This window comes from Camarhynchus parvulus, chromosome 8, assembly GCF_901933205.1.
Source record: "Camarhynchus parvulus chromosome 8, STF_HiC, whole genome shotgun sequence".
Lineage (NCBI taxonomy): Eukaryota > Metazoa > Chordata > Aves > Passeriformes > Thraupidae > Camarhynchus > Camarhynchus parvulus.
The window spans coordinates 10,369,327-10,396,819 of NC_044578.1; the positions used below are offsets into that span (position 1 = coordinate 10,369,327).

Genomic DNA, 27,493 nt, shown 5'->3' on the forward strand with positions numbered 1-27,493 from the left:
ATGATATTCTGTGCTTCTCTACACTGTTATGTGGACATCAATCTCAACAAAATTTCACAATTTGGATAAGTTAAAAATCCAGCTGCTTTCAGAGGATTTAGAAAAAGTAACAAGATTTTTCCTTCTGCTTGCATTTGGCAGATGTGTGTCTCCTTTTAATCTCAAATATGAAAACGTCACCATGGTTAATTCCTTCATCGTGTCCTGATCAGGGACAGCATGTCATCCTCATAGACTGGAATCTAAATCCTTTTAAAAAAAGAAATTAGTAATACAACTCAGTGTTTAGATTACTAAAAAAATGACCACAACTAAGCTAATGTAATTGAATATTACAAAATCTACTTGAAGAGACAGATTTTGCTGCTTTGCCTTTCACATGGAATTTAAACTGCAGCTTGTAAAAATCAAAAACTTCATCTACTTGAGATCATCTTATTTGAGGACTGATGTCTCTTCCTGTTACTCTTGCACACAAAATATATGAACTGACACATTTCTCAAACAAGTAAAGGAGTCCTTGGCAACGTGCTCTCTAGGCTGATCCTTCTCCTTGGGGTTTCTTTCTCTTTGGTTCAAAATAAACAGGGTCTTATGCCTACAAAGCAGTTCTACAAAGCTTTTGTCATGATACAGGAAGAATGAATAGGAGCTGGAATGAGAACATGAAATGAAGGCGTATAAAACATAGTGAGGTACTATGGAACAATAATGAAATATTAGCACATAATTTGGCAGATCACTAAATCAAAGCAGTTAATACTGAGACCACATAGCTACACCCTGTAAGATTCAGAGCATTTTAATTTAGGTAGGACTCCCTGGTTCAGATGTATCCACCATATTCAGTCATGGCTCAGTGTTGGCCAAAGGACAATTTTGTAGACTCCTGGAATAAAACTCTCTGCTCAGTTTCCCTCAGTTACTGCTACTCAGCCTGAGGAAGAGAAGTCATTTACATTCACCTCCAGGGTAGTCAATCCCATACACCAGGGCACTGAAAAATGCATCTCCATCTCTGCCTTCATAAGTAGAGTTGTGACCATCATGTCACTCTGAATGGAAGACACCACCACAAAACCCTCCCCTGGGTACATGGCTGGAGATCCACATTCACCAGTGTGGCTTGGGAAACACTGAACCAGAATTTTAAGAAGCTCCAATTACAGTTCTTACAAGTTTGCAAACTTGGGTTCAAAGCATTACACAGCCTGATCATTTGATATTTGCTATTTTCCAGCTGAGGAAAAAGTAAACAAATGAAAGGAATTAGTAGAAAGAAGAGGAAAGGCAAAATGCTTACATTGAAAGAGATGGGAACTGCATCTACTGCCCTATAGCCAGCAAAAGAAATGTAAATATTTTAAATGCTACTCCAGCATGTAAGCAAGTTCCCCAGGGAGGTTGTATGGCCAAATACAAGGAACGATGATCCAAATCCCTGTTTCTAAAAAGACATGATGAATGGTTAATTCTGCTTCTCTATCAAGAGCTGTGGCTTCTCACGAAATTAATTTACAAGGATAATCAACACATAGTTCTATTTATTTATTTGGACTACTCAAGAACAGCAGCTGAAGAAGATTAGGTTACATTAAATTGGTCCAGGAAAACAAAGTTTTGAAGACATTCCACCAAAACCCACGACCTACCTTCACATCCCTGAAGGAAGAGGTGACACGAAGCCAGTTCTGCCCTTGGGAAGTGCAGGGCAGGCAGAGGGGCAGGGACAGCTCAGAGCAGTGACACTGCAATGCCACTCACCCTCTGAAATGCCATCTTTGCACAAACACACTGAAAGGGCTTCCACCCACAAAAAAGTCATGAGGATCCTACTTCCTTACTAAATTCCATTCCTGGTCTTTGCAATAGTAGAAAATGGACCACTAGGCAGAAGAAGTAATTTCAGATTAGTCCCAGCCATGCTAAATACATAAACATCTTAAGAAATACAGCTGTAAGTGATTTCTCTATCAGAAAGGAATATCTCATTGTACCATCCCTTATGGTTCCAAGGACCAAGAACCCTGCCTGGAGCTTCTCAAGTAACAACCTTTTATCAGTGCCAAAAAAGGGTTGAGATTCTTGTGGAAAAAAGAATTAAAAGCTTTCAAGGTAGACAGTTTGTATTTGTTTAAGTAAGTAAATAAAGAAACAAGTCCTGAGGCTAACAAAAAACAGATTTAAAGGATAAAGATAAGAAATGCAACCAAAGTCCATGGCACATTTTGTATGTGACCTCATGCTGCATACTCCTCCAAGATTGAGTAATATCCTCGATCTCCTTTGGTTTCTGTAAACTTTCCCTTGAAAAAAAAATCTGTTTAGGTTACATCTTACCTTCAAGACTAGTAGCCCAGAGAAAAAGCAGGATTGTGTTCAAATAGACACAGATGAGGACCAAAGAAAACATTCCATTTCAGGTTAGCTTGTATTTTTAAAGAAACATGGAAAGGAAAAAACAGTTGGCTAAAATATCAATTATTAGACTAAACAAAAAGCATGAAACCCAGAAATTTTATTTTCACAGAAGGCAGCTGTTTACCAAAGAAAGACAAAAAAATGAAGATGACTGCTCCCTGAGTTTTTGATTATTTACTAATCTTTGGACAAAAAACATATAACTTAATGATGAAGTAACTTGCTGACAATCAACACAATTCCCCAATGTATATTACTAGACTTTGACCTATTCTAGTTTCCATAAGTTCAAAATTCCTGGGTTTCCATCCTCAGTGATAAGTATCAGCATTCTGGTTTTACAGATAGGCTAACCTAATGGAGGATAACCACACTGTTTGGAGATGGGATGTGTTAGGACTCAGTAGCCAATAAAAACTCTCTCATCAGTCAGTTGGGATTCCTAGCTCAACTCCTTTTTCAAGAACCTTCTAAAGAATGTCTCCGTTTCTCCAAAGCCAGGAACTAGAGTGCACCCTGATATTGGGCCATGTATTCTCAAAGCCTGCAGAAACTAAATGCTGTGATTAGCTATTTAAAAGCCTCTTAAAAACAACTGTTAGTGCAATGGCCATAAAAAATGAAGCAACTACAAGCCCAATAGGAAATAAAATGCTTACCTATCACATCGATTTTTGCCACACAAAGGAATGAAGGAAGATAAATTGCAGTGTCATAATTTTGTTGCTGTAACCCATAAATCTTCCTCACCAACACTCATCTGTTACATCTACAAATAGGCAATGCTTTCTTTGGACAAGAAACTGAGTTTTTCTACTTGTAGTATAATGAACCCAGCAGTGTAGGTCCAGAAGAGACAAACAAGTGCTAAAGAGATGAGAATAAATAATTCAATCCAATTAGAATCCAGGAATCCTCTGCTCAAACTAACAGGAATCAGTACATCTGAAAACAAAGATACTTCCCCAAAGCCTATAGCTGTGGGGGAAAAAAAAGGTCACCTAAGAATTCCTGGAGCAGCATAGCCAAAATTACAGTTATATGTCTGTGGATAATACACTTCAGTAGATTTGAGTGTCCAGTGCCTAGCAGTTCTAAATGCCACATGAGAACATCAGTCACACTAAGGTTTTAATCACTAAATCTTCCTTCAGAAAAATGTAGTTCATTTCATTGTAGAATGCACCAGGCTATGGACTCAGCATTTTGCTAGGTGTAGAAAACAGCAGAATAATATGGAATAAGTCAACTGTGATTTACTATTTCCTATATCATTGAAACATCAAGCATAAATACCCTGAAGATAGCAAAGAAAGCCCTTGTATAACACACAGTTAATAAGCAGATTTCTCCACATCAGTATGTTACAGACACCAGATATATAAATGGGATCCAGAGCTATTAAGAAGTTTTACAGCATCCCTAACTTGGGAACCCTAAAGCTTCCTCCCCTCAGAAGCTGGAGAGCAGACCCTGGAGCAAGGACAGTGTCACAGTTGTGTATTTTTCTCCTTCCCTAAACTAGGGGAACACTTTGAGACAAGATAATGGAGCAGGTGAGTCTTTGGTCTGGCCATTTCTATTTTCCAAAAGAAGTTCAACCCTTTCTGTTACAGCAGCAGATCTATTGCACAGACAGCTGGAAGACACCAAACCTTAGGGGAATGAACTCCACTTGGAAAGATCTCTCACAGCAACTGACAGAGATGGAAATCTAACATGAACACTTCACAACATCCTCCCTTTTCAGTTTCTTCAGTGACTTTCCAGGGCTAAAGGTGATAAAAGCTGCCCTTTAAACTCTTCTTTGGAAGGTCTGGAGAGCCTGGGAAAAAATAACAATTTAACTCCTCTAAACAAAAGAAAAAACCCAACTTGATATGGCAAGGGTGCTTCCCCCCCTCTCCAGACTGGATTGAAATTCAGAGAAAAAAACCACTGGTCAGTGAATAAAGTGCTCTAGCTGGTATGCAGAGGTGACCTCACAATTGGGGAATGTGGTTTAACAGTAGTTTTACAAAATGCTGTATATAGTCATGAGGTTTTGAATATTCCTCACTCCTCTTTCTGAAACAGTAGTCCAAAGGAGGCTGTCTCCACTGACCTATATTAGAGACAGATATCATGAATTCAAGCAGACATCAATTAATTTAGTAAGTGCCACACTGAAACCTTAAGAAGAACACTACGGGAGGAAAAATATTTCCTCCAGAAACTTTGCTGCAAATACAGAGCACAACCCTGTCCTGGAAGAACCCTTGCAGTTACTGTGACTAAAAGTGCCCTCAAAAAACTAAACAAAATCCAAACTGCTTTAGGGAAAATAGAGAATAGCTGCAACCTTTAACAGTAAGAACAGCTGCAGAATCACTCAGATCAAAAAAGCCCCTGCTGTTTACTCCATACATTGTTCTAGTGAATGTTCTTCTGCTAAGATAAATGCCTTTTTTTCCTTCCTTGACTTCAAAGAGCAGCTGTTTGTCTGAAAAGGCTGCCTAACCAACTGCCCAAACTGCCACAGGTAAGCACCATGAGTCAGAGAACTCAATAAAGTTTGTTTCAAAGAACTGTGCATAGTCCAATTAATCAGACTGTCCTTCATCTTGTATCATCATAACTCCACTGAACACCAGCCCTAGATCAGGTGGTTATTCATGGCTCTGAGACAGAGAGAAATGTTTTTTCCAAATTGTTTGGAGAAAAGGCTAAAGGAGAGCTCCAAGGCTGAGCCATAGGCTTCCCTTGTTAACAAGACAAATCCTACCCTCACCTTGTTAATTCACCAAAATAGCAACACTTGACAAAATCATCTGAGCCAAGTTCCAAGATGTTAAAATACAGCTTTGACTCCTGTACAGATCAAGAGTCCCTGACTCAAACAGTCCAGTGACACAAGCACCTTTGGGAATTTTTGCCTTCAATGATATAGAAAGGGTCACTAACAGAAGATGAAAGGGGACAGGAGGAAGGCACCTGACATTTTGCAGCTGTACAGGACACCACTCACAGTTTTGAGGTCTTCAAGATTAACTCTTTTAAGGAGCCAGGGAGAAGATATTTCTAAGTAGGAATTTAGAAGTCTGAAATCAACCAGAATTATTCAAACACATTCAAAATGGAAATTTAAAACACTGCTTGTTGGCTTTTCAGTTTATTCTTTGATGAGTTGGAACAGATTGCATGGCAGACAAGGCAGGAACAGTACATACATGTTCTCAGTTTTCTGTCCCTCCCTTTGTGGTCCTGAGTCTGATTTCTTAGAGCAGGAGTGGGGCTGCAAGCTAGTGTTAGCAGTAGCATTTCTGCCTGTTTTAATTTCTGCTGTGAACTGGGAAAGAATCACATGAGCTTCTCTGTAATGTTACAGTAAAAAGTATTTCATTACAATTAATTTAACTGCCTGGTTTTCTCAAAAGCAAATAGAGAAAATCTCACCTCAGCCTCACAATTTATTTAAACACCCATAACCTCAAAAACATCTTACAGCAACAACTGCTATATATGACTCCTTCTCCAAACATGTCACATCAGACACAGCTGCCATTAACCTTCCTGCTGCAAAGTAGCCTTGATCACATTTTGTTTATTGCAATGGCCCCCCCCTCTTCCCCCTTCTCCTCTTCTCTGGCGGTCCTTGGGGCCTCTCCCGGCGCTTTTTCCCCCCCCCCCCCAACACCTCCCCCCCTACTTCCCCCCCCCCCAACAAAAAAACTTTTCTTTCCCTCCCTTAATCCCATCTTCCCCAAAAACAAAAAAAAATAAAAAACCTATAATTTTGTTCCCTTTCCTTTTCTTTCCCCTTTTTTTTCTCTCTTCTTCTGCCCCACCCCCCCCCCCCCCCCTTCCTCCTTCTCCCTCTTTTTTTTTTCTTCCCCCCCCACTTTTTTTTAAGTCTTTTTTTTTCTTCCTCCCCCCCCCTTCCCTCTTTGTTTTTTCCTCCCCCTTTCCTCCCTTTCCCCCCCCCCTCTTGAAACCTCCCCACCCAACAAAGCCACCCCCCCCTTTTTTTCTCTTTTCCCAAAAAAACAAAACAAAAAAAAAAAAAGAACACTTTTTTTTTTTTTTTTCTTTTCCCCCCCCTCCCCTCCCCCCCTCCTCCCCCCCCCCAAGGGGGGCCCACCCTTTTTTGTGTCTGTTCTTGCCAAAGCGCCCGGCACTCTACCAAATAAGTGACAAAGCCCGGAAAAAAACAAAAAACCTTTTCACCCATTAGTTCCCTTCCTTCCCCCTCTGTCGTCGGCGCCCCCACAACCAAAACAGCACAACACCGTCCCTTCTTTTTCCTTTTTTGCGTGTCCTTTTCCCCTCCTAAACCCGCTGGAGGTGCTTCTTACAACACCTCCCCCCCTTTCACCACCACCACCGCTCTCTTTTCTAACAACCTCATCCTTCTTTTTCCCTCTATTCCCAACAACACACCTCCTTCCTTCTTCCCCTTTTTTGGTGTTGTGTTCTTTTTTTTTAACACCAACCAAAAAAAAAATAATTTTTCCTTTGTTTTATCACCAATTTCTATCAAAACCAAAATGTCTTTTTTACATTACTAACAATTTAGATAGAATTCATTTTTTTGAAGTTATTCTGGCTCTCAAGCATTACTCTCTTATTGAAACAGTCTAAAGGGGGAAGGGGGGGGGTGTACAACAAAGCTTGGCTTTTGTTTGTTTTTTTGTGCTTCTGCTGTTGTGGTCTTGGTTTTCTGTGCTTTGTCTGTTGTGTTTGTTCTCTCTTTCTGCCTTGTGCCTCTCTCTTTTTGTGTTCTCTGCGTGGGCGGCCCTTTTGGGCTTCTTGTCCTGTAGCATGCGGTTGGCGCTGTTCTTTTTTCTCTTCGCGCTCCTTTCCCTCCTCGGCCGCTTTATTGGGCTGGCACTGGGTTTTGTCTGGTCCTGCGGTGCTCTTCGGTAGTGCGGTTCGGGGGCTTGTGTTTTCCTGTTTCCTTTTCCCCTCTTCTTGGGGTTCCTCCTTTCCGGCCGGGGTGGTTTCTCTGGTGGGGCTTGCTGGCTTCGCTGCGGGTTGTGCTTGGTGTCCCCCCTTCTTTCGGGGGGCTCTTGCTGTCGTTTGGTGCTCTCTGCTTTTGCTCTGGGCCCCCCCTCCCTCTTCCCTGTGTTCTTGTGTTTTCTCTTTTGCCGTCTTTCACATTATAGCAAATTCATGCAAATCATCAAATTACACTTTCCTTGGAAAATCAAACCAGACGTTTTTTATTCAACTTTTGGGTTATTAATTCAATACAAATGGATTTACTTTTTTGGAAACATACTAGGCCATTGTCATAATCAAGAGGTTTGCACCTTGTTCTTTAAACATACATACCAATTTAAAGTTCATAAACATTTCCTGCTTGTTATGCCTATTGTAATATTAATTTTCTTTATTCCTTCCTATTCAACACACTTTCAGTCTCTTTAAACAAATTACTTTTTTACACTTTTCCCTTTTAAACTTTTTTTTTTTTTTCCACACAAAATAATCCATTTCCAGTGGCTTTTTTCCTTTAAAAGGCCGAAACCTCAGATTTAGGACGGTTGAGGATAAAAAGGTATAAACCCTGTGTCAAACCATGATTTCATAACACATTGTTTTGCATTTTAATTCACAATTAGCGGATTTTGGGGGACAATGACTTTAATCCAGCCAATCATAAAAGATTTGACTGTGTTTGTACTTATAAAAAAAATTTTTATAATAAATATCAAATCAAGCAATGAATAATTATATCTAAACTGCCAGCAATTTGAACTCATTTTATCTTCTTCTTCATCAACTGAGAATGTGTCTAATACAAAAATCCAAGTTATTAATAAGACTCAAATATAAAAATTTTTAACAAGTCACTTGCATTAAAATAAATATACCAAATTCACTACCGAATATTACCACTTATTACTTAATTATAACCAATCTTCCCAAACTTCACACTTGCTTTTCTTTTTTGTTCATTACTTCTGAAACTAACTTCCCAACTTATGTGTTCTTTTTTTTTTTTCTTTCCCTTTCTAATTCCATCCCAACAACCTATGATTTCATATGTCTGCAAAACCTTTAAACATGATCAGTCCTTCTTTCTAGACACTACCCAGTGCTAGCCTTGACACTATAATTTCTGGTCTTACAGCTAATGTTATCAGTTTATTCCACTCCCCATTTTTTTTCATTTCAAATTCAACTTTTTTTGTGGTTAATTATTTGTAGTTGTCACTTTTATCTTTAATCTTTACTTTCAAAATTCACTAAAATAAAATAAAAAAAACACATCAAAAAATCCTTTTACTTAAGACTAATTTATGTTATTGTGTTTAACAACATAGTTAGTGTAAAATTGTACCTTCAAGTAATATTTTTCTTAAAATTTATTTTTCTTTTTTTTTTTTGTTTTTTTTTTTTTTTTGTGTTTTTTTTTTTTTTGCTTTTTTTTTTTTTTTTTTTTTTTTTTTATGCTTTGTTTTTTTTTTTGGTTTAAGGGGGCCTCTTGCTTTCTGTCTGGGTTTGCTTTTTTCTCTTTCTTTTTTTTTTTGTTAACCCTTTACAATCCAAACTTACCGTCTTTTTTTTTTAAAATAACTTTTTATAGTGTGGGGTAAGTGTTTAAAGAGGGGGGGGGAGGGGGGGAAAAAGAAGAGGAAAGGAAGAAAAAAAATTTACTTTGTAAAGGGGGGGGTGGGGGGGGTTTGTGGTTTTGTGTGTGGGGGGTGTTTTGTTGGGGGGGGGGGTTTTGGGGGGGGGGGGGGGGGTGGGGGGGTGGGGGGGGGGGGGGGGGGGGGGGGGGGTGGGGGTGGGTAGTATAACGTAGTTCTCCAATTGGTCTATTAATTCAATTTTTTTCACAATATATGCAGTTGCTCTGGAAAAAAAAAGAAAAAAAAAAAAAAAAAGAAAGAAAAGAGAAGGATGAGTTAAAGAGGGGAGAAAAGAAAGAAGAAAGAAAAAAAGAGAAAGGTGGAAAAAAAATGAAGGAGAAGCCAAAAAAGAGAAAAAAGGAAAAGAAAAAAGAAAAAAAAAAAAAAAAAATAACACAGATTCAAGAATTTTTTTTTTTTTGTAAAATTTTTTTAACTCTACTCATAAAACTTACTTAACAAATAAACAAAGCACACTCGGCTTTTTTTTTTTTTTTGTTTTTTTTTTTTTTTTTTTTTTTTTTTTTTTTTTTGTTTTTTTTTTTTGTTGTGTTTTTTTTTTTTTTTTTTTTTTTTTTTTTTTTTTGTTGGGTACAATCTTTGCCCTTTCTACCTTTTTGACATTCTTTAAATCTTTTTTTTTTTTTTTTTATTTGTTTTTTTTTTTTTTTTTTTTTTTATTTTTTTTTTTTTTTTTTTTTTTTTTTTTTTTTTTTTTTTTTTTTTTTTTTTTTTTTTTTTTTTTTTTTTGGAACTTTTTTTTTTTTTTCTTTTTTTTTTTTTTTTCTTTTTTTTTTCATTTTTTTTTTTTTTTCTTTTTTTTTCATTTCCATCCGCCCACAGCTCCCCCCCCCTAAACCGCCCTGCTCTCCCCCCCCTCCCTCTTCAAAGTGAACAAATCTGGTTTCATTAGCATTTCCATGAATTCAGGGAGAACAAAACCATTACATTCCTGTAACACCCCCCCCAGAGAAAAAAAAAGCAGCACACAAAAAAATAAAGTTTGCAAAGGCAAATGGACACATTACTACTTACTTATGTCAAATGTTTTCCTTTGTGTGACATCCAAAATGCAAGTCAGAGCACTTAAGGTGTAATGCAGATCCACCTTTGCAGAAAATGTTAGTCTTATGGGCCATTAGCTTCAATGACATCAACTGACACAGCCAGCAACAGGTTTTGAGCAAATGAAAGATTAAGAAAAAGAATCCAAAGAAAACTAATTGTTGCCCTAAGTGCTTCAAGTCACACAAGATTCTCACATGCTGACAATTAAGTGAACCCTATAAAGTTATGATTTATGGCAAGATTCCACCAGAGTGATTATATCACAACAACAGACACAATTCAATTATTTCTGCCAGTAAAGTCATCAGTGCAGAACATATTACCCCTTTCAACTCTAAGCATTTTTTTAAACCAGAAAGTGCTTCTGTGATGGTACCATCTTGACTCAGTCACAGCAGGTATTTTTAACCACTAAGTCCCACTGAATTCAGACTGTACTTAGAAATTTGGTACCACAAAATTTCTGACCAACAAAGGTGAACTTGTAGAATGGTAGCTAAGTCCTCTGCACTATCAGCCATTTTTCTTCCCAAATTATTTCCTACATTTTATGGTATTTTCAGCCATTTTCTGTCTTCCATGCTATTAAAAAGAAAAAAAAAATCAAGAATAATTCAGGCCAGAAGTGAAGTTTGCGGGTCATCAGCTCTATTCTCAAAGCAGGATCAGCTTTAATTTTACAGAAGAAACAAATAAACCACAACAAAAAGAAAAGGAAAAAAAAAAAAAAAAAAAAGAAACACCTTACAAAGCTGCAGTTAAAAGTTATTTCACCTACATACAGTACTTGCTTTCTTTTCCCTTAAGTTAACCTGTAGTATTTATTTTAATCATGCTGATTTTGTTACAACTCTTGTTAGAAGCTAACTCTAGGACTTTGAAAAATAAACATGCATATTTAGAGTATATCTTTTTAAGTAGTCAACAAAATCTTTTTTTAATCAAACTAATAGAGAGTTTATAATGGGTAGGTTTTAAGAAAATAAATCAGTGCTCTGGAAGCCCTCTAGCAGGTAAAACCCTCATTTGGCCTCATGCTGAAGAATAAGAAAAAGCAGACTGTGCCTTGGAGCGCTGTAATCAAACAGGTAAGTCAGCAAAGAAGGGGAAAAAGAATGGCACAGAGGCCTGAGGGGAAGGAAGACTCAAGGGGATTTGCTAAAAGCAAAATGCAAAGGACAGTGCAAGCAGAAGGAGAAGGAAGAGGAAGACTGAAGCAGTGGTTTGGACGCAGCACAGACTGGGATGACAACTGTGTGTGGACAGGCAGCGGGCGTGTTCAATAAATTGGGCATTACAAAATACACAGAAATAGCCTGGAAAAAAAAAATCAGTCTAGTTAAAAAGCTAAAAAACAGTTTTCCTCTCCAACACCGAGACATTCACTCAAAGGTTACTTTACCCACTTCACAATTTTGGATTCGTCTTTTTGCTTTGACTTTTACATGTATAAATTGACGGTAATGTGTCATGTGAATCTCATCTATGGGTACACACACTATTGTTCCTGAATCACTAGGATGTCCCAACACAGAAAATTTAACAAAGAAAATGGGTAACTGTGCCACCAACATGCATTCCAGACAGCATGCAACAAAAACTGTGTAGAACACTACATTGAAGGAGAGCAGAAAGAAACCTTGAGCTATTCATGCAGTCAATGCTATCCTTCCTGACCACTGAACAAGATACAGAGCCTTTGGAGGAAAATTAATAAACAAATAATCAATATTCCTTCTTTCTCATATGCATTCTGCAATCTTTTTGCCATATGTTACTATAACTGAGTTTATGTACCCAGCTGCTTCTGCAAAGAAGTTCCTACCTAGAGACTTTCTCATCTCCTGCAAGCAGCAATTCCCAACACACTTAGGATGCTTTTATTCCATTATGGAAGCTCACAGGCTGCTCATGATCACTAAACTGAATTGTTTCACCCTATAGGTACAATGATATTTTCAAAACATTAAGAATGGGGTTCATATTGACATGACATGCTGTGCAGGGAATGTATTCTCAAGTCATTCAAAACCACGAGATTGGTTCTGGGTCCTTTTATGTGGAAGGCTTTTCGTAGTGTTTTTGCTCCCAATACCAAAAAACTCCGTCAGGTTGCTGACCCCAGAAACAGGGTGGCTACTGACCCCTAGTGTTCGGCAACCCAGGCTCAATTCGACTGATTTAAGGCAAAAAGCATGAGAAGCATCTTCATCCTTCAGCACTGCAGCGTCCTTCTGACATAGCAAGAGGTCCCCGCCTTGTGCTGAGGTTCTTTCCGCTCTATTTCATCAACAAAAATAGTAATATCCATTTTTAAAGGAACAAGTAGAAGGAAATATAAACTCCTAAGCATCCCAGCAAATTGTAGATTCACATTTCTTCCGCTTTCACATCTATAATTCATTTTTCAATTGGAAGGTTAAGAGAAGGATATCTAGAGCAGACTGACAGTCATGGCTTCAAGTGGGTATTTATAGACTCTTGATCAGTTATTAAGGAATTAATGACAGTGAACCACAATCCAAGCTGGCCTGCAAAGCCTAGTGCAAGGAAAGGAGTTGTAATTGCCAGGTTGCTGCAGGACTTGGGTGTCCCAGGAAGAATTATAGAATTTAGTGAGCCAGCTGCCTAGGTGACATAAAAGTTGCTAACAACAGAAAGCTGTAACTACAGAAATTAAGAAGAATCCTACTGTTCTACTTACAATTTTGAGTCCAGGTTCAGGAGAAAGCCCAGTTTGTCATATTCTGGAAAACAAAAGCAAAGGACACAATATCATAAAAGCTGCAAGAGTCTCCTCTGCAAAAGGCACCAAAACCGAACAGAAACAAGTCCTTATAGCAGCTGTCAATACAGATTATTGTTACTCCAAAGTATTCCTAAATTAACATTTCTCAGTCTCCAGGAAATACCACAGCAAGAGAACACATGGGTAACCACTAATTCAGAAATCACCAGAATTAAGCAAGCTATCCAGAGTGATAAAAAGTATTACTGAAACCACTTAGGCAGTGATAAACAAAGCTTTCCTGCTTGCTGTACAAATAATCTTGACACTAAACTGTATGAAAAACATTCCTCCTAAGTTCTGATGTGTAGAGCTTTGAAATTTTTCTTCATTCCTTGTCCATTCCAACCCACAACTTCATAATCAAGCAGCTCTTCTTCAAGAGAAAGGTTTTTGCCACTCACGGCGGCAAAAATGCTTAAAATTCAGGTGTTTTTCAGTATAAAACTGCAAAGTCAGTTTATGCCATGAACAGGGGACAGCTACAGAAACAAAATCACTCAGAACATATGCAACTCATGTACAAAATACAGCATCCCCGAATATATTGTGATCTTGTAAATCAAACACAGGATACAAAAATTAAAACTATTAGAATTCACATGAGATACACAAGGAAAAGGTGCAGTGTTCTTCTTGTGCTGGGTTAAGCTCAGGGGCTTCCTCACACTGAGGACCCCTGGGTCTCACAGCTATACAATAAAAAAATACAGAGAAGTAAAAGATAACCCAATCAGAGATTAAAAGAAACAACAAGAAAAAAATTCTCATAAGCTTTTAGAAAGACCTCACTGGAAATACAAGATTACTTTTCTCATGAGACACCCCTAGGATTTCTGGTGCAGTAGTTTACCTCTGAAGATCACAAGTTTTCACTCTCATTTACCAGCAGAACAGCCAAGCCTAAACATGTACCTCAGACACAATGATTGCACCAGACAGGCCAATGTAAACTGTGCCATTGGTTTCAATCCCATTAGGATTTAATTCCTGAGCCAAGGGAAGTCTTCTATTCGACATCACTTAGGTAACAGAAGCTATAGAACACGTGCACACTTGATATTGGCACATACCGTCTGTTCCCTGCCAGCACCCGAGTGCCACCCACCATCCCCACTCCACCTGTGCATCTCTCCTCCACTCTTCTGGATACATACTGACAGTTCTGTTTCCCCCATGTGCTGCTTCCTTCATAATTTCTTCCCAGTTTATTCCTCCCACAAGAAATTATGTCCTGTAGAACCTCACCTCCTCCGCCAGTAGGATTGTGCATAGGAAGGTATCCACTCCATAAAAAGAAACATGCCTTCAATTTTTATTAACCCTTCTGACTCCCAAAACTAACATCTGTACTAAGCAAAAAACCACAAAGAATTTTTTTTAATAACTCTTTTTTAAAAACCATCTATAGATACTGACCTATCTGCCATCAGTGTTATCTCATTCAAACCAACATTGCCTTCTTTCCAACAGGAAATACAAAAAGAGGAAATGCAATAAGAGATACATTACCTCATAACTACAACAACATCCTGGACTTTATATTAACTCAGCACTTCATCAGCTTTGCAACCAAAGCACCACAACACACATATGAGCTAAACACTAAGGACAGACCTGCACTGCAACGTTTCACAAGATTTATCTTCTGTTTGTCACAACGGTTTCACCTTCCCTAGGCTTTAAGTTTTCATGTTCACTGAAATTACTTTGCACTACCTTGCAACAGGCACTTCCAAAAACAAGTATTATAAGACAAAACAACATTTCTGGTTTCAAGCCAGATGCAGGGGTATGTTCTTGATTTTCAGAAGGGTGTAAGTACAGTTTCAGGCTGTAACCTCAAACCAGAAGCATCCACGCCCCTTCCTCTTGTTGGCAGGTGAGATGTGCAAGCGACTGCAGGCAAAGAAATGCTGCCCTCACCACGGGCCATCTCACCCTCACAGGCACTTTTGGAAGTCAGCATTACTATTAGCTTAGAAATCAATCTCTATCACATGCTGTTTCCCCAGGAAAGACACTAGGACCCTACAAAATTACAGATTCTAAGTTATCTTCCTTTTTAGCAAAAATTTGAGTCTTGATACAGACTTCCAGTGTCATTTAGCTGTATCACTACAATTACCAAAAGGGGCCAAAAGTCTGCCCACATGCTGGCTGGAAGTGGCCTGGATTCACAAAAGACAGATAAAGTCCCAAATATCTGAAGAAAGCCAAACACACAGAGCCTAGCTGCAGGAAAAGGCAATCCTTGTCTGGAGTTACGTATCTAAATTAAAACAAGATGAAACACAGATCCACACAATCAAAGTACAACTGAATCTAAAATACAGTTTGGTCGGGGCGTGACAATTACAGGAGAGGAACTGAACTGATCACACAGTTCACAGCTCAAGAAAGTGGCAGTCCCATTTCTACCTTTTCCTCCATTGAAAATAGAGATGGCAATAGCCTGCCTTGGCACTCATGCCACGTCTCTGTGCCCTTACAGGTTTCTTCCTCCTCCCATAACCTTAATTTAAAGCCTTACTCACCAAGTTAACCCCTTGATATACAGAAATATTTCTCCACTTTTTCATGTAGTGTAATAAAGAAGTGCAGGAATATTAGAGAAAATAGAACAAAATAGTCAGAGAGAATAAGGTAAAAAGACTTCACCAAAAATCAGCTTGGACTAGCTGGCCATGTTAAGTGCGGTTTGATGTTGGCCTGCACTAACATCATCATGATGATCCTCCCCCAGCACCCCAATCATTAGGAGTCTCTACACTGAAGGACAATGCAGAGCCACTCACAGGTACAGCCTGGAGAGCTCCCTTCACATTTAACCATGCTGGTAGGTCTGATCCAGCCCAGGCCATGTCTGACCCACCAATTTCCAGACCAGACACTTCCACGGCTCTGGGGCACAGGATCTGCTTTTAAAGCAAAAGATGAGTAAAGGTAATAAAGAACTAAGTTTGCATCCCCCAGAAGAACATCATGGAGTAATCTGAACAAGACTTCATATTATCAGCCCACAGAAGACTGAAAGGCCCATGAAGGATAAAAGTAACATTATTAGAAGAGAACAAGTCATTCTAAAGATCACAATCACCTGTGTTAAGGACCTACAGATCTCAGTTGACAATGTGGTACAGCAGTGAACAGAAGCACAGAAATGAACAAACAGGGGAAATTTCATCATGCACCATCTTGCATCATAAGAACAAGAGGTCATCTTAGGTCAAAACCAAAATGCATTTCTACATTTCCAGGAAGATCAGAACTGAATAAGAATCTAAGAACTGACAACTATTTCATAATAAAGCATGTAATTGGGATTACATGAACAGAAATAGAGCCAAGCATAGCAATTTCTATAAATTATGCAAATCCCGTGCCAAATTCAACGTTGGCATTAGCATGGAAATTCCTCCAAAGAATCCAACAGAAATCCAGCTACCAGGCTGCAAGTGAGAGATGCATTGTCTCATGTCTGAAAACTCCATGCAGACCACCCAGGAAGCCATAAAGGCCAGTGTACAGTATCTAGCAAGTATTCAAGTTGCCTCTTGTATCTGCAGCCAATATAGCTATAAAGAAGCAGAAATAGAAAACTAAACTTTTTTTTAAAAGACAGTCTATATGCAGTTCTAGCTCTGTGTTTAACTGGTAATTGCAAGTACAGGAGGGAAGGCAGAAGATTTAATTTCACTATTTTATTCAAAATGTTTGTGTTTGTCAAAGAAATCAGTATGATTCTCAAAAGACAGAAGTCCTATCAAGGATGCTCAGACCACCCTGATACATTTCATCCTGTCCAGTGCAGTTTGGTCTCTGCAGAATTGAGGATCCATATGAGCCAAGCCCTGGTCACTATTCACATGCAAGTTCTACATCTACAGCAAAGGCCACAAGTAAAATAACTTATTCTGCAATGAAAAAGGCCAAACACATCACATTCACCTTGGACTAAGAAAACACATATGGACAGTTAAAAAAGTTCACCAATGTAAAATAATTCTGCTAGAACTTGAGAGACAAGAAAGAATTAATGAAAAAAAAGTCATGTTAAATGGATCAGCTGAAAAGGACAAAAAAAAGCTTTTATTGCAAGGTTAAAAAAAATAGCAGTCAGGACTACTGAGCAACAATCAAAGTACTGGATAAACAAAGACCTAATGTTACATCCTTTCCTTAGGATTTTCACTTTAACCTCTTCAGTGATGGAATTTACTGATGAAAACATTATCTTCTCTTAAATAACCAGGGAATAAAAAAGACTGGAAAGGCAAGTTCAGAAGTGGTACAGCTGAGGCCACCCGAGCTTCTCAGCACAGCCCTGCATGGACTGCATGCAGGCCTGTGTTTCAGTCTCCTTCTCACCCCCACTCATGCTTTTGCATACACATTTACCAGCCTTTTTCTCCACGTTGCCAGGTGACATCAAGAAAAACACCAAGAAAATTGGTAAGACAAAGCCCAGTCCCTGGTGCCTTTCCCTGCTCCGTAACAATCCACAGGAGCAGAAGTGCTCAGCCCTTGCAGCCCAGCATCAGTAGCTTACCTCACCGATCCACATCTACACATCCTAATAAAACTATAGCTACCTCCAATGGTAGAAAAGCAACTGACTGCTTTAAGCTGAATTTAGGAAAGATTCTGATAGGAAGATGAAAATTTTCCTCCTATGATCTGCATGTGCCCTTTCACTTTTCCCAGGAAGTAATCTGTTTCAAGTCAGATTACAGCCTTTGCTAAACAGTTGTTCCATTTACTGCCATGAGTCCACTTGGCAAATGGAGTTAATGCTGCCCTACTGAGTCTCCCAACATACTCTTTATTCTATAAAGTTTATCGTATTTCCTAATAAAAGTCAAGAACAATATTAACAAAACAGTAATCTATACTGGCTTTTAGTGACTTACAAGATGTGCTGATTTGATGCAGAGATGTCACATGAGAGAGAAAAATCTCATTGAAATACTCTTAATTTGAGGCATTCATTAAGCCACTTCTTGACGTTTGAACCTCAAATCATTCACAGCTGTATTTTCAACTGGAGGAATAGAGCATTAATAAGAAGACAGATGATGATACTGAACACACTGGCAAAGTCACATAAGGACCACGAAACTGCTTCATGACAGTCACTGGCAAAGATTCAAGCAGCTCCCACAGTCTACACTCAGAAAAATAAAGAATGAAGTAGAACCTCATTAATCAAGAATGAAAAGGAAAAAGCATTTCTGCAGAAAAAAGCCACTAAAACCAGCAGAGAAAATACATGTATTTCCCTTTTTTCTTCCTGCCTTACAGAAATGAAGAAATATACAGCATAGTAAGTTCATCTCTCCTTTCACATCATTATCACATAGTGCTAAGACAGAAATGCAATTTGGGTGAAAAACCCCAACACACTAGAACCACATCAGCTCCAAACATTAATTAAAGTTGCTTTCCTCAAACCAAGAACACCTAAAGTTAATTACCACTGATCTGGAAATCCAGGAAATATCAGAGTGTGAAACTGTAGACATTTGTACTATCAGAGTATCATTGAGAAATCAAATAAACAGCAAGGAATCTTCTGCAAGTCACCAAAGTTTTTCTCTTATGCTAGGAATCTATCCATTTGGTACCTACCTAGAGGTATCTACCCATTTGATACCTCATTCAATTGCATTTCTGTTCCTGGCCTCCATCCATACCACTCTCCAGGCCAAAAGAGTGGTAGGCAAGCAGTCATCAAATTCACTCTGGAGTTGTATTTGGTAGGACAGACACAGGGTTATCCTCATCCTGCACAAAATGGTTATCTGAGCATCTTCAGCGGCTGAATGAAACAGAGAAACTTTCCTCCAGAGTTCTCACAGCTTCTCCCAAAATGGTTATGGACTTTGACTTAAGGAATCACTAACAGCAAACTCCAAAAGAAGTACAGATTTAAATTCTCAGATGATCACTCCACTGTCAGTGTGAACTCAGCATTTGGAAGCATGGTCTTACATGTGGGCTTTCACAAGCACATGAGCTGCAGCAGATAGCTACTCTAAACCAAAGTCTGGGAATCCAGAAGAGTTAATACATGCAAACAATTTGAGCAAGACCTAGATAACACTTGGTTGCTTGTAATGTTGGAACTAGCACCTTTTAAGCCTGCAAGTGAGAACATCTGCAATGAATCAGTGGTCAGCACCGCAATCAAACACGAGCATAAGCCTACAGCCCAAAGGTATTCAGTATTTTCAGCAAGCTCAGTAGCATCTGGGAAACTTGCACATCCAGTGCACTCCTATCCAAGGCTTAGAGAAGAAAAATTTAGCTTGATGTTAGACACAGGAGGTAGGAAAAAGTCTTGAACAAAAATAGCAGGGGTATAAATCTAACTTTCAAGGTCCAATGTTTGATTTGGTAGCAACAAAGTAAAACAAAGTAACTAGAGAGGAAAGAAAAAAATAAAAGGAGCATTAGCTGTCTAAGGCAGTGAATGAAATCTAGGTCTCCTCAAACACCCCGTGTCCTGATTGTTTCCCCAACTTCAGAGCATGACATCCTTCTTTCTGAAATGGTTTCAGCTGAAACACCAGCCTAGACATAACATCAAACACTTATCTCAGCTGCTCAAGCTTTATCTTTTAAGGGAACAGACAGCCATGAAGAGAATTACACAAACATCTGGACTTGTGAAGGCTGGACCACAGCATGAACCTCATGGTTCAGCCTCACTCAAAACACATTTGGCTCACATGCCCTCTACCCAATAATCTCCTATGAAGCTCCATAACCAGATGAGCTTCTGAACACTCAGTTCAGAAAGTTTATCCAGAAAAACCTAGACAGTGTCATTAATCTGAGTTGCATAAGGACAGATTTCCAGCTTTTCTGAAAACTGAGACTTGCATGTGGGACAAAGTTAAGAAGGACAGTCAACTCAAGGATGATACAGAAGCTGCAATAAGACATTGCCCTTCACATGGCACGATTAACAGGTACTAAAAAGCACTTATAAGCTGTTTAATATGCAAATATAAGTACCAGTTTTAAGCAGCATGAAATCTTAACAGGGAGACTATTCTCAGCTGGTTTTGACTAATAAAGAAAAAGGTATATGTAATTTTATGTTTCAAAGCATATAACTTTAGCTGAAACATCACCTACTGGGAATGGCTGGGCCTGGAGCTGCCATGGTTTCTGTGGGTTCTTTCTGGGCTCTGTCTTTTCCTGGGTCTGCAGCAAGGTGAGATGGGATGGACAGCGGAAGCACAATAGCCACAGTTTTTCTCTCTCTCCTTCCTGTTCAACAAGGAAAGCTATCCCTCAGTTGGACAGATATCACACATCTTGACATCTTATTAAACATACCCGTTCAGAGCAAGGTGAACCTTGCAGCACAGTAAGTGCAAAGTACTAAACACAAGAGCAATAAACATACAGCTTTCTCAGGCATTTCTGAGTCTCCTTTCTCAAATATATGAGTTTTCTTCACATTTCTTCAATGAAGGAAGTCAGTCCTATTGCAGTGAAAGGGTTTACAAAAGATCAAATCTTACTGTCTCAGTTCCTAACCAATCCAAGCCTGAGATGTAAAATGCAGGCAGAACAAAGACCAGTGCTTTTAAATCAGGCCCAGGCAGTCCAATGGCTCGCATGAGCCTGTCTCCCACCCTCCACATTAACAGAACTCCAAAAGACACAGAGCAGTTGAACTGTTTTTCACCACTAAGTTTACTTTCCTACTGGTGGCAACATTTATGGTTAACTCCACAGATACAAAATCTGTGGTTAAAATTCAAGCAAGGGTATCTCAAATCTATGCAACTTCCTCCCTACTTCTGCAGACTGAAGAGACCACCATCCAATACAGGACACAGGCAAAAACACACTTCAGTTATGACACATTAATTAGTAAGAGAGAATTAATAGGGGGTTTGTTTCCCCCATATACACAACAACATATCCATTTGGCACCCTAGAGATACTCCCACATCAGATCATGCACTAAGATTAGATCTATTTCCAGATAGAAGTTTTAGAGGAGATACAGGGAGAGTAGAAAAAGTTTGAGGTGTTTTAAACAAAGTAAGTTACTACCACTAGTTGAGGGGTTAGTAAATCAGATGTGTGTTCAAGCTTCAACGTTAGTGTCAGGCAGCAGGCTCTCTTTCAAAGAGTGCAGGCAGAAGACAGGTGCTATGTTGGAAGGCAGCAGTTCCCCCTATCAACCTAAGAGGAGAGGCTGGCAAGCAAGATAAAAAAAATCCAAGCAAAGGTTTTGTCTTTTGTGGAAGACAATAAATATCCCCATCTTTTAAATGTTATGGGGTTTAAAGTTATAGGAGCAATTCTTAGTCTTTCCCTTGCACTTCATATATCATTATATACACACTGTAAACTGAATTTCATCAAGTATCATGCTCACTATGGCGTGTCTTGGCTGCAGCTTGCACATTACACGCAGCCAAACGGAGAGTTACTGATCTAGTGAAGTGCTCCCAGCACAAAAGAATTTTTAATTTCTGGTTCAGTTTCATTGTAGGTCATGCTTAGGTTCCAAACAAAATGAGATTGGAAAGGATTTGCCCTGGGGTTCAATAATGCTGGTCAATCTCCACCCAAAAAAAAAAAAAGTTTCCAGCCCTATTGGTTCAGTTACGACTCTTTTGTCTTCTCCTTCCTGGAAGCATTCCTCATGTCTTTCCCCAAATAACTCAACTGTTTGTTTAGCTGGGAAACTATCCTAGTAGCATGAAACAGTTTTTCTTCAGCTGGTAGGTGACATCATCTTAATGCCTTTCACATGAGAAGAGGAGCACAAACTGCATCATCAACACATGTCCAGATCGTTTCCTCGCTGGGTAAGGGAAGAGTCCCGCAGGTTAATCCTTGTGTCGTACTAAGGCTCTTAAAACTCCCACTGCACTTAGGAAAGGACCTATTCACCCTTTTGGCTAGATGGTTGATTCCCAAAGAAGTCTGACTCAGTGTCCTGCCTCCCAACATGGCTACCATGTCCAATTAAGTAGAAGCCTTGTTATGAGGTGGGAGATAGAGAAGAAGGCAATGTTGTACCTGAGCCTATTGTATGTCCAACGGAGTCAAAGGAAAGAACCACTGAATCTGTAACACAAGAGTACAAGTTCATTTTCCCCTTTCTTTCAGCAGCATTTCTTGCTGTAACATTTTTTGTTATTTTGCTTAAGCAATTCCTTGTGCTCCCTTCTGCCAGGAAGCAGAACAACTTCACCAACCAGAAAAAACAACAGACCTAACAAAGGCAGAACAACGGAGTATGCAGTAAATCACAGCACTGTTAACCAATGAAGTAGCCACAATTCATTGAAAAGAATTTAATTTTATGTCTAATAAGCTTGGCCAACTGAATCATAACATGCTTTGACTGCTGGCCTAGAGAGTTTTTTCTTATCAAATGTATTCCCAATATTTTGTCCCCACTTAGGGGACTCGCCTGTTATGATCAGTTCTTCCCTGACATGGTTTGCTAGGCCAAGCACTTTGTGCTCCTTGCATTCCATGCTCACCATGCTCCTCACATCTTTACTCACAGTAGTGGCTTCCAACTCAATGCATTTCAATTCAATATCTTTTCACCTTTGCACTATGTGCAACACATGAGCCAAGCATCAAGAAAATATAACCTCTCTACTTGATACCCTTTTATTTTTGTATCTGGGAATCACAACAAAGCTTTTATCCATGACTGCAGTGGCAAGGCTTGCTCACCAGTTAATGCCTGACACTTTTAGTCATTGTTTCATATGATGGGGCACCCTTTGCTTCAACTGTGGTTTAAAGACCATAGTTTTTATGTATGCAACTTGACATTTGGCCACATAGAAACCCTTAGTGCCTGCTTGCACTCAGCTCACCCCATGACCCAGACCCCTTTATAAGTCATTCATTTTCCTCACATAGGACCCTTCCAACCTAGAATTTGTTTGCAAAATTATCAGTAATAACTTGACAATCTGTTCCAAGTGGAGTTGCATTATGTTATTATGCTCAGTAATGGGGCTTTCCCCCAGCTTTATGCTTATTTGAGACAAACCAAGATTTATTTTGGTAGTAAGTCTCCTGGTTTGCCATCTATTTTCATGGAAGTCCTAAATGAAGGAGAAAGATGACCAAATTCTATTCCCCTACCAGTGGAGCAAAATAGGGCCCAGAACTTAGAGACAAATTGCAAATGGGCAAAACACAGAAAAGAACACACCACTACCAGATTAATGATTTTATGGCCTGAGAAGTTTTAAACTGACACAGCAATAGTTGAACTGCCTCTCATCTTCACCTAAACAAATGGGCTGAATCCTTTGACATTTCTCTTTGTCACTCAGGTTTCAGATGTGATCAACTCATCACACATCCTTTGCAGTACCACAAAGGCTGCCAAAGTGCAAGCCCTCAGTGCAAGGCAAAAAGCTCAAGCACAAGAAGAGTTTAAACTCCTGCTGCATCACCTGAAATTTAGGCAGGCTACAATCAGAAGTAGTTACCATGTTAGAGTTGAAAATAACTTGACAGGACTGAGCCCTGGGCTTCTCTATATTTTACATTATCCTGGTGCTTATTTTCCAACCCTTAAAAATGCAATAAGAAACTGCTAATTTTCAAAATAAACATTATTGTTTTAATAAAGGACTGTTAATTTGACAGGGTTTAAAAGAATTTGGAAAAAGAAGGTCTGTGCTGTCTTGGATCCAGCACTATGGTAGTAACATTGAAAAAATTAAAAAGAAGATATTACTAGTCTCAAAACTTACTCCAAGAAAAATAAAAATCCATCTGGACTTAACAACTGTATTTCCTCTTTTGGGAATAAAATTCAGACATCATTATATTATTCTAAATAGCAAGGAGTTTAATTCATTTTAACTGCATAAACTTCATTTGTCATCAATTTTAAAGTATCTGTGTGGGGTTCTACTTTTAAAAAACTGTTGAGATTTTTATCAACATAAAGTACTGCTTTATAGTTAGTGTCAAATTTAAAAGCTGTTAATTTCCCTGAAATATATTTTGCATTCAAACACTGCGCATGAAATATTAGGATTTATGTAAGAATGGCTGAAAAGCACTGCAAGCACCAAATTAATAACATTATTGCAACCCACAAAATAGTAGAATGTTTCATTCCCTTAACTGAGAACGTTATCTTCCTCATATAAAAAAAACAATTTAAAAGCAGATTAAGAGCCCCCTTTTCCAATCCAGTCCTTCATGCTACTATTAGTTTCAACTAATCAAATTCACTGTGAATAACCTGAATTATAGTCAACTCCCCTTCGACCTCCAGAAGTAATTTCACTAAAAATGGATCTTTATTAAAATACTGTGTTTATTTCTGGTATTAGCTGAATATTTCTTCACTCCAAAAATGAAGAAACTATAAACCTGAAGAAGGCTGAGAAGATAATATGTCACCTTTCTTCTACCCCAAAAACAAATCACATCGAAATTCAGAGCTACAGGTTATTTCTGTCAGAAGTTGATGGAGATAAGCATTTCTTTGAAGCAAGACAGATTTACTTGCAAATACAGAGTTCTGCTTCACAGAACCCAAAAAGAAAACTTTCTTTGCTTCTATTTTCAAATCTCTTCCAGTCATCGCTCAGTTCAAAATCCCCCTGACTTTCTAGGGGGTCTTTTTTGCTGAGACAAAGTGGCAGCTCTGTCTGTGCCCAGTGCCTTTCCCCAAGCCACAGAGTGTGCTCTACCTTTCAAAGGCAATCTTCAAAGGCTTTATCTTTCAAAACTCATTAAGATACAATGTAAAACATACCCACTTACATGCATCCTTGCCTTAGGTGCCAGGAAATGTTTGTGCCTGAAGGAGCAGTCCCCAATCCCTCAGATACCTATTTCCATAAATAAGCTTAAATTTTTTGTCCTCCTGCCTTAACTGAAGGGCAGCCTTTATGCCTAAATCATGAAATCTGACACACAGTAACTTGCCAATATGTACAGCTTAAGGCTGCACATTCCACAGTGCCAGTCTTTTACATCTGTTTTCATGTTAACTACAATCTTTTTTTCGGTGGCTCTAGCAGCTTAAAAAAGAAAAGTAAAAGAAAACCCAAAACAACACGATATAGCAAAATCCAAATGTAATTCTGGATCTTATCCAATCCATCAGAAGAAGCAAGACAGCACAAGCACTCACTCAATTTCGAAAGCACCCAGTGCCAGGAATAATGATGGCTGAGACCTCACCAGCCAGATTGCAAAATTGCTTTGGGTCACTTTGTGTCAACTTAAACCCAAAATTGCATTGGGACTTATGCTCTGGGTCACTTTCCCTCACTCCCATCATCCAGTTAGAACATCACAAATTGGACCAATATACAAATGTGCTCCATCATGCCCCACAAAACAGTGCTGTGCAGGGCTACCTGAATGCACCCCACCACAGCCCCTTTGGAGAGTGGAGGAGTGTTGCATGAGACCCTGCTCCACTGCTGTGAAACCAACACAAGGATCCCATTTCATTCAGGAAAAAGGAGCTCAAAGACAAATTCTGCCAAGACCCTCAATGCTGCTCTGGGAACAAATTTTAACTCATTTCCAACAATGCTCCATACAGGACCCAGAGCTGAATGTACCTTCAAACGAACACAACTGGACATGCACATATCTGTTCCATAGTAAAGAAAAAACAAAACCAAAACCCAAACCTCAAAAAAAACCCACCTGCAAGCAAATCTGTGATGGCTACATTTATTGTTACATTTACACCACACTCCAGCTAAGACATCCAAGTATGTGGACTGATTGTATTTCAAGGCAAGGGATGCACTTCAAGTGTTGCTAACCCCTCACCTTTCTGAGGGCCTGGATAACTGTGCAACACACTCCCCTGTGCCCTAGACAGACAAATTAAATCATCCATCTTGCTGCATATATTGTGCACCTTAGCTCAGGGTATTTCTGGACACCAGCCTAGTATTTAACTGCTACTTGTAACACATTGCTGTATCTTTTCCAGTACTCTGGTTTCTGAACAGAAAAATAAACGAAGATTTGGATCTTCACAAATGAGTGATGATCCTCACCAACAAACTGCAGATTTGTAGGAGACAAACAAAGCCATGCTGAAAAGCATCTGAAGTTTCATACTCCATGCACATCACTAGATAATCATTTACGATGGGTACTGCACTGAAGAGATGTATGGAAACGGCTCTTAAAAGCCAGGTTGTGTCAAGTTCTTAAAATAATTTGCAGGAGCAAATACATGGATTAATTTCCAACACAAATACTATCCTTACTTTGATTTCATAATTGAAGAAGATGCAATATACAAACCAAAACACAAGCAGTGACAACATATAATGAGAACTGCAAATATAATCCACATTCAAACAAGAACTGTACATAAACTGTATGTTTACCTAAGTGCTATTTCAAAATTTCAGTTAAGATTTTTATAGTAAGTCCCTCCGAGATGCCACTAACTTTTTATTGCTTTTTACAGATTCTCCCTGCAAGGATTTGTAGATATTTGTCTCAACCAATTGGAAACCAAAGAAGCTGAACCAATTACTTCTCCTTTTTTTTTTTTTTTTTTTTGGGGAAAGCGATTGTTTAGTGTTTTTTTAAAGAAAAAAAATGAAATGCAAAACCAGACTTCAGCAATAAAGTAACTTCCCCAAGAAAAACAACATGATTGCGTGCTGCTTTGGAAGTGGTCCTGAGAAACCACAAACTGTCAGTCCCACTGGAGTTATAAGAGTTTAATAATAAAGGCTTAACACAGCCTCAAGTACCACATACCATTACAGCAATACACAACACACGCCAAGCCAAACAGGGAATACAAGAACACACCACAATATAAGGCTGTGATTTGGCATACCCTTATTCAGATGTTCAAGCTCAGAGGTCTGCATTGCTTTCTTACATGCATAATCAATGTCTCTCATTCCATACACCTCTGTTCTCCAGATACTCTGATGGATTCCTACAGAACTACAACCTGCATTTAATAACATCTAATGTAATTTATACCTCCAGACCTTGATCAGAGACCAGATATCCTGCAGAGCTGCATCAGCTGGCCTGGGGATGGCAACTGCAGTAATATTACCCAACAAAATTTTGATTCAGAGTCAGAATGAAAAGAAAAAAATGAGGTGCTTCATTTTTATACCAGAATTAGAAGAACATTCTTAAGGGTCTGTAATTCATCTGTCTCCTTTTTTCTGCTGAGTACTGAAAAGTATAGGATCGAACATCCCAAGAGCTATCAAAGTTTATTTTCTATTTGAGATCAATGTTCTGGAATGTGACATACCAGAGAAGGAATATTTAATGCCTGAAACTCTTCATAACTTGCTGACAAAGAGATCAATAACAACAAAAACTTTTCTTATGTTTCACCTAGTCAGGAAATGAAGCATACAAAAGCACTCTCAAACACATTCTACTGTTGGGATTCATTTCGCAAGAAGATCTTAGAACATCTCCTGCCCAAAGAAAAAATATTTTTAATAAGATCCTATCTTATGATGACTATGCATCATACTGAATAATTCTTATATCCAAAGAACTGAAGGGAACTGAATAATTCCATTTCTGTCTTAGAGGTCTCACT

The 27,493-nt window shown here is 38.8% G+C and overlaps 1 protein-coding gene across 4 annotated transcripts in view; it reads right to left on the reverse strand.

The window, feature by feature from the left end:
* The window catches only part of ST3GAL3 (ST3 beta-galactoside alpha-2,3-sialyltransferase 3), a 161,230-nt gene that overhangs the window by 103,994 nt on the left and 29,743 nt on the right, over positions 1 to 27,493 (reverse strand). For 2 of the 4 annotated variants that reach the window (XM_030953032.1, XM_030953035.1), the window contains exons 3-5: positions 21,952 to 21,999; positions 20,041 to 20,175; positions 12,811 to 12,853 (exon numbers count right to left, since the gene is read on the reverse strand). In XM_030953032.1, the coding sequence (XP_030808892.1) occupies positions 12,811 to 12,853; positions 20,041 to 20,175; positions 21,952 to 21,999 (226 nt within the window). The remainder of the gene's footprint in view (positions 1 to 12,810; positions 12,854 to 20,040; positions 20,176 to 21,951; positions 22,000 to 27,493) is intronic. The other 2 variants (XM_030953033.1, XM_030953034.1) reach the window with 2 other exon arrangements.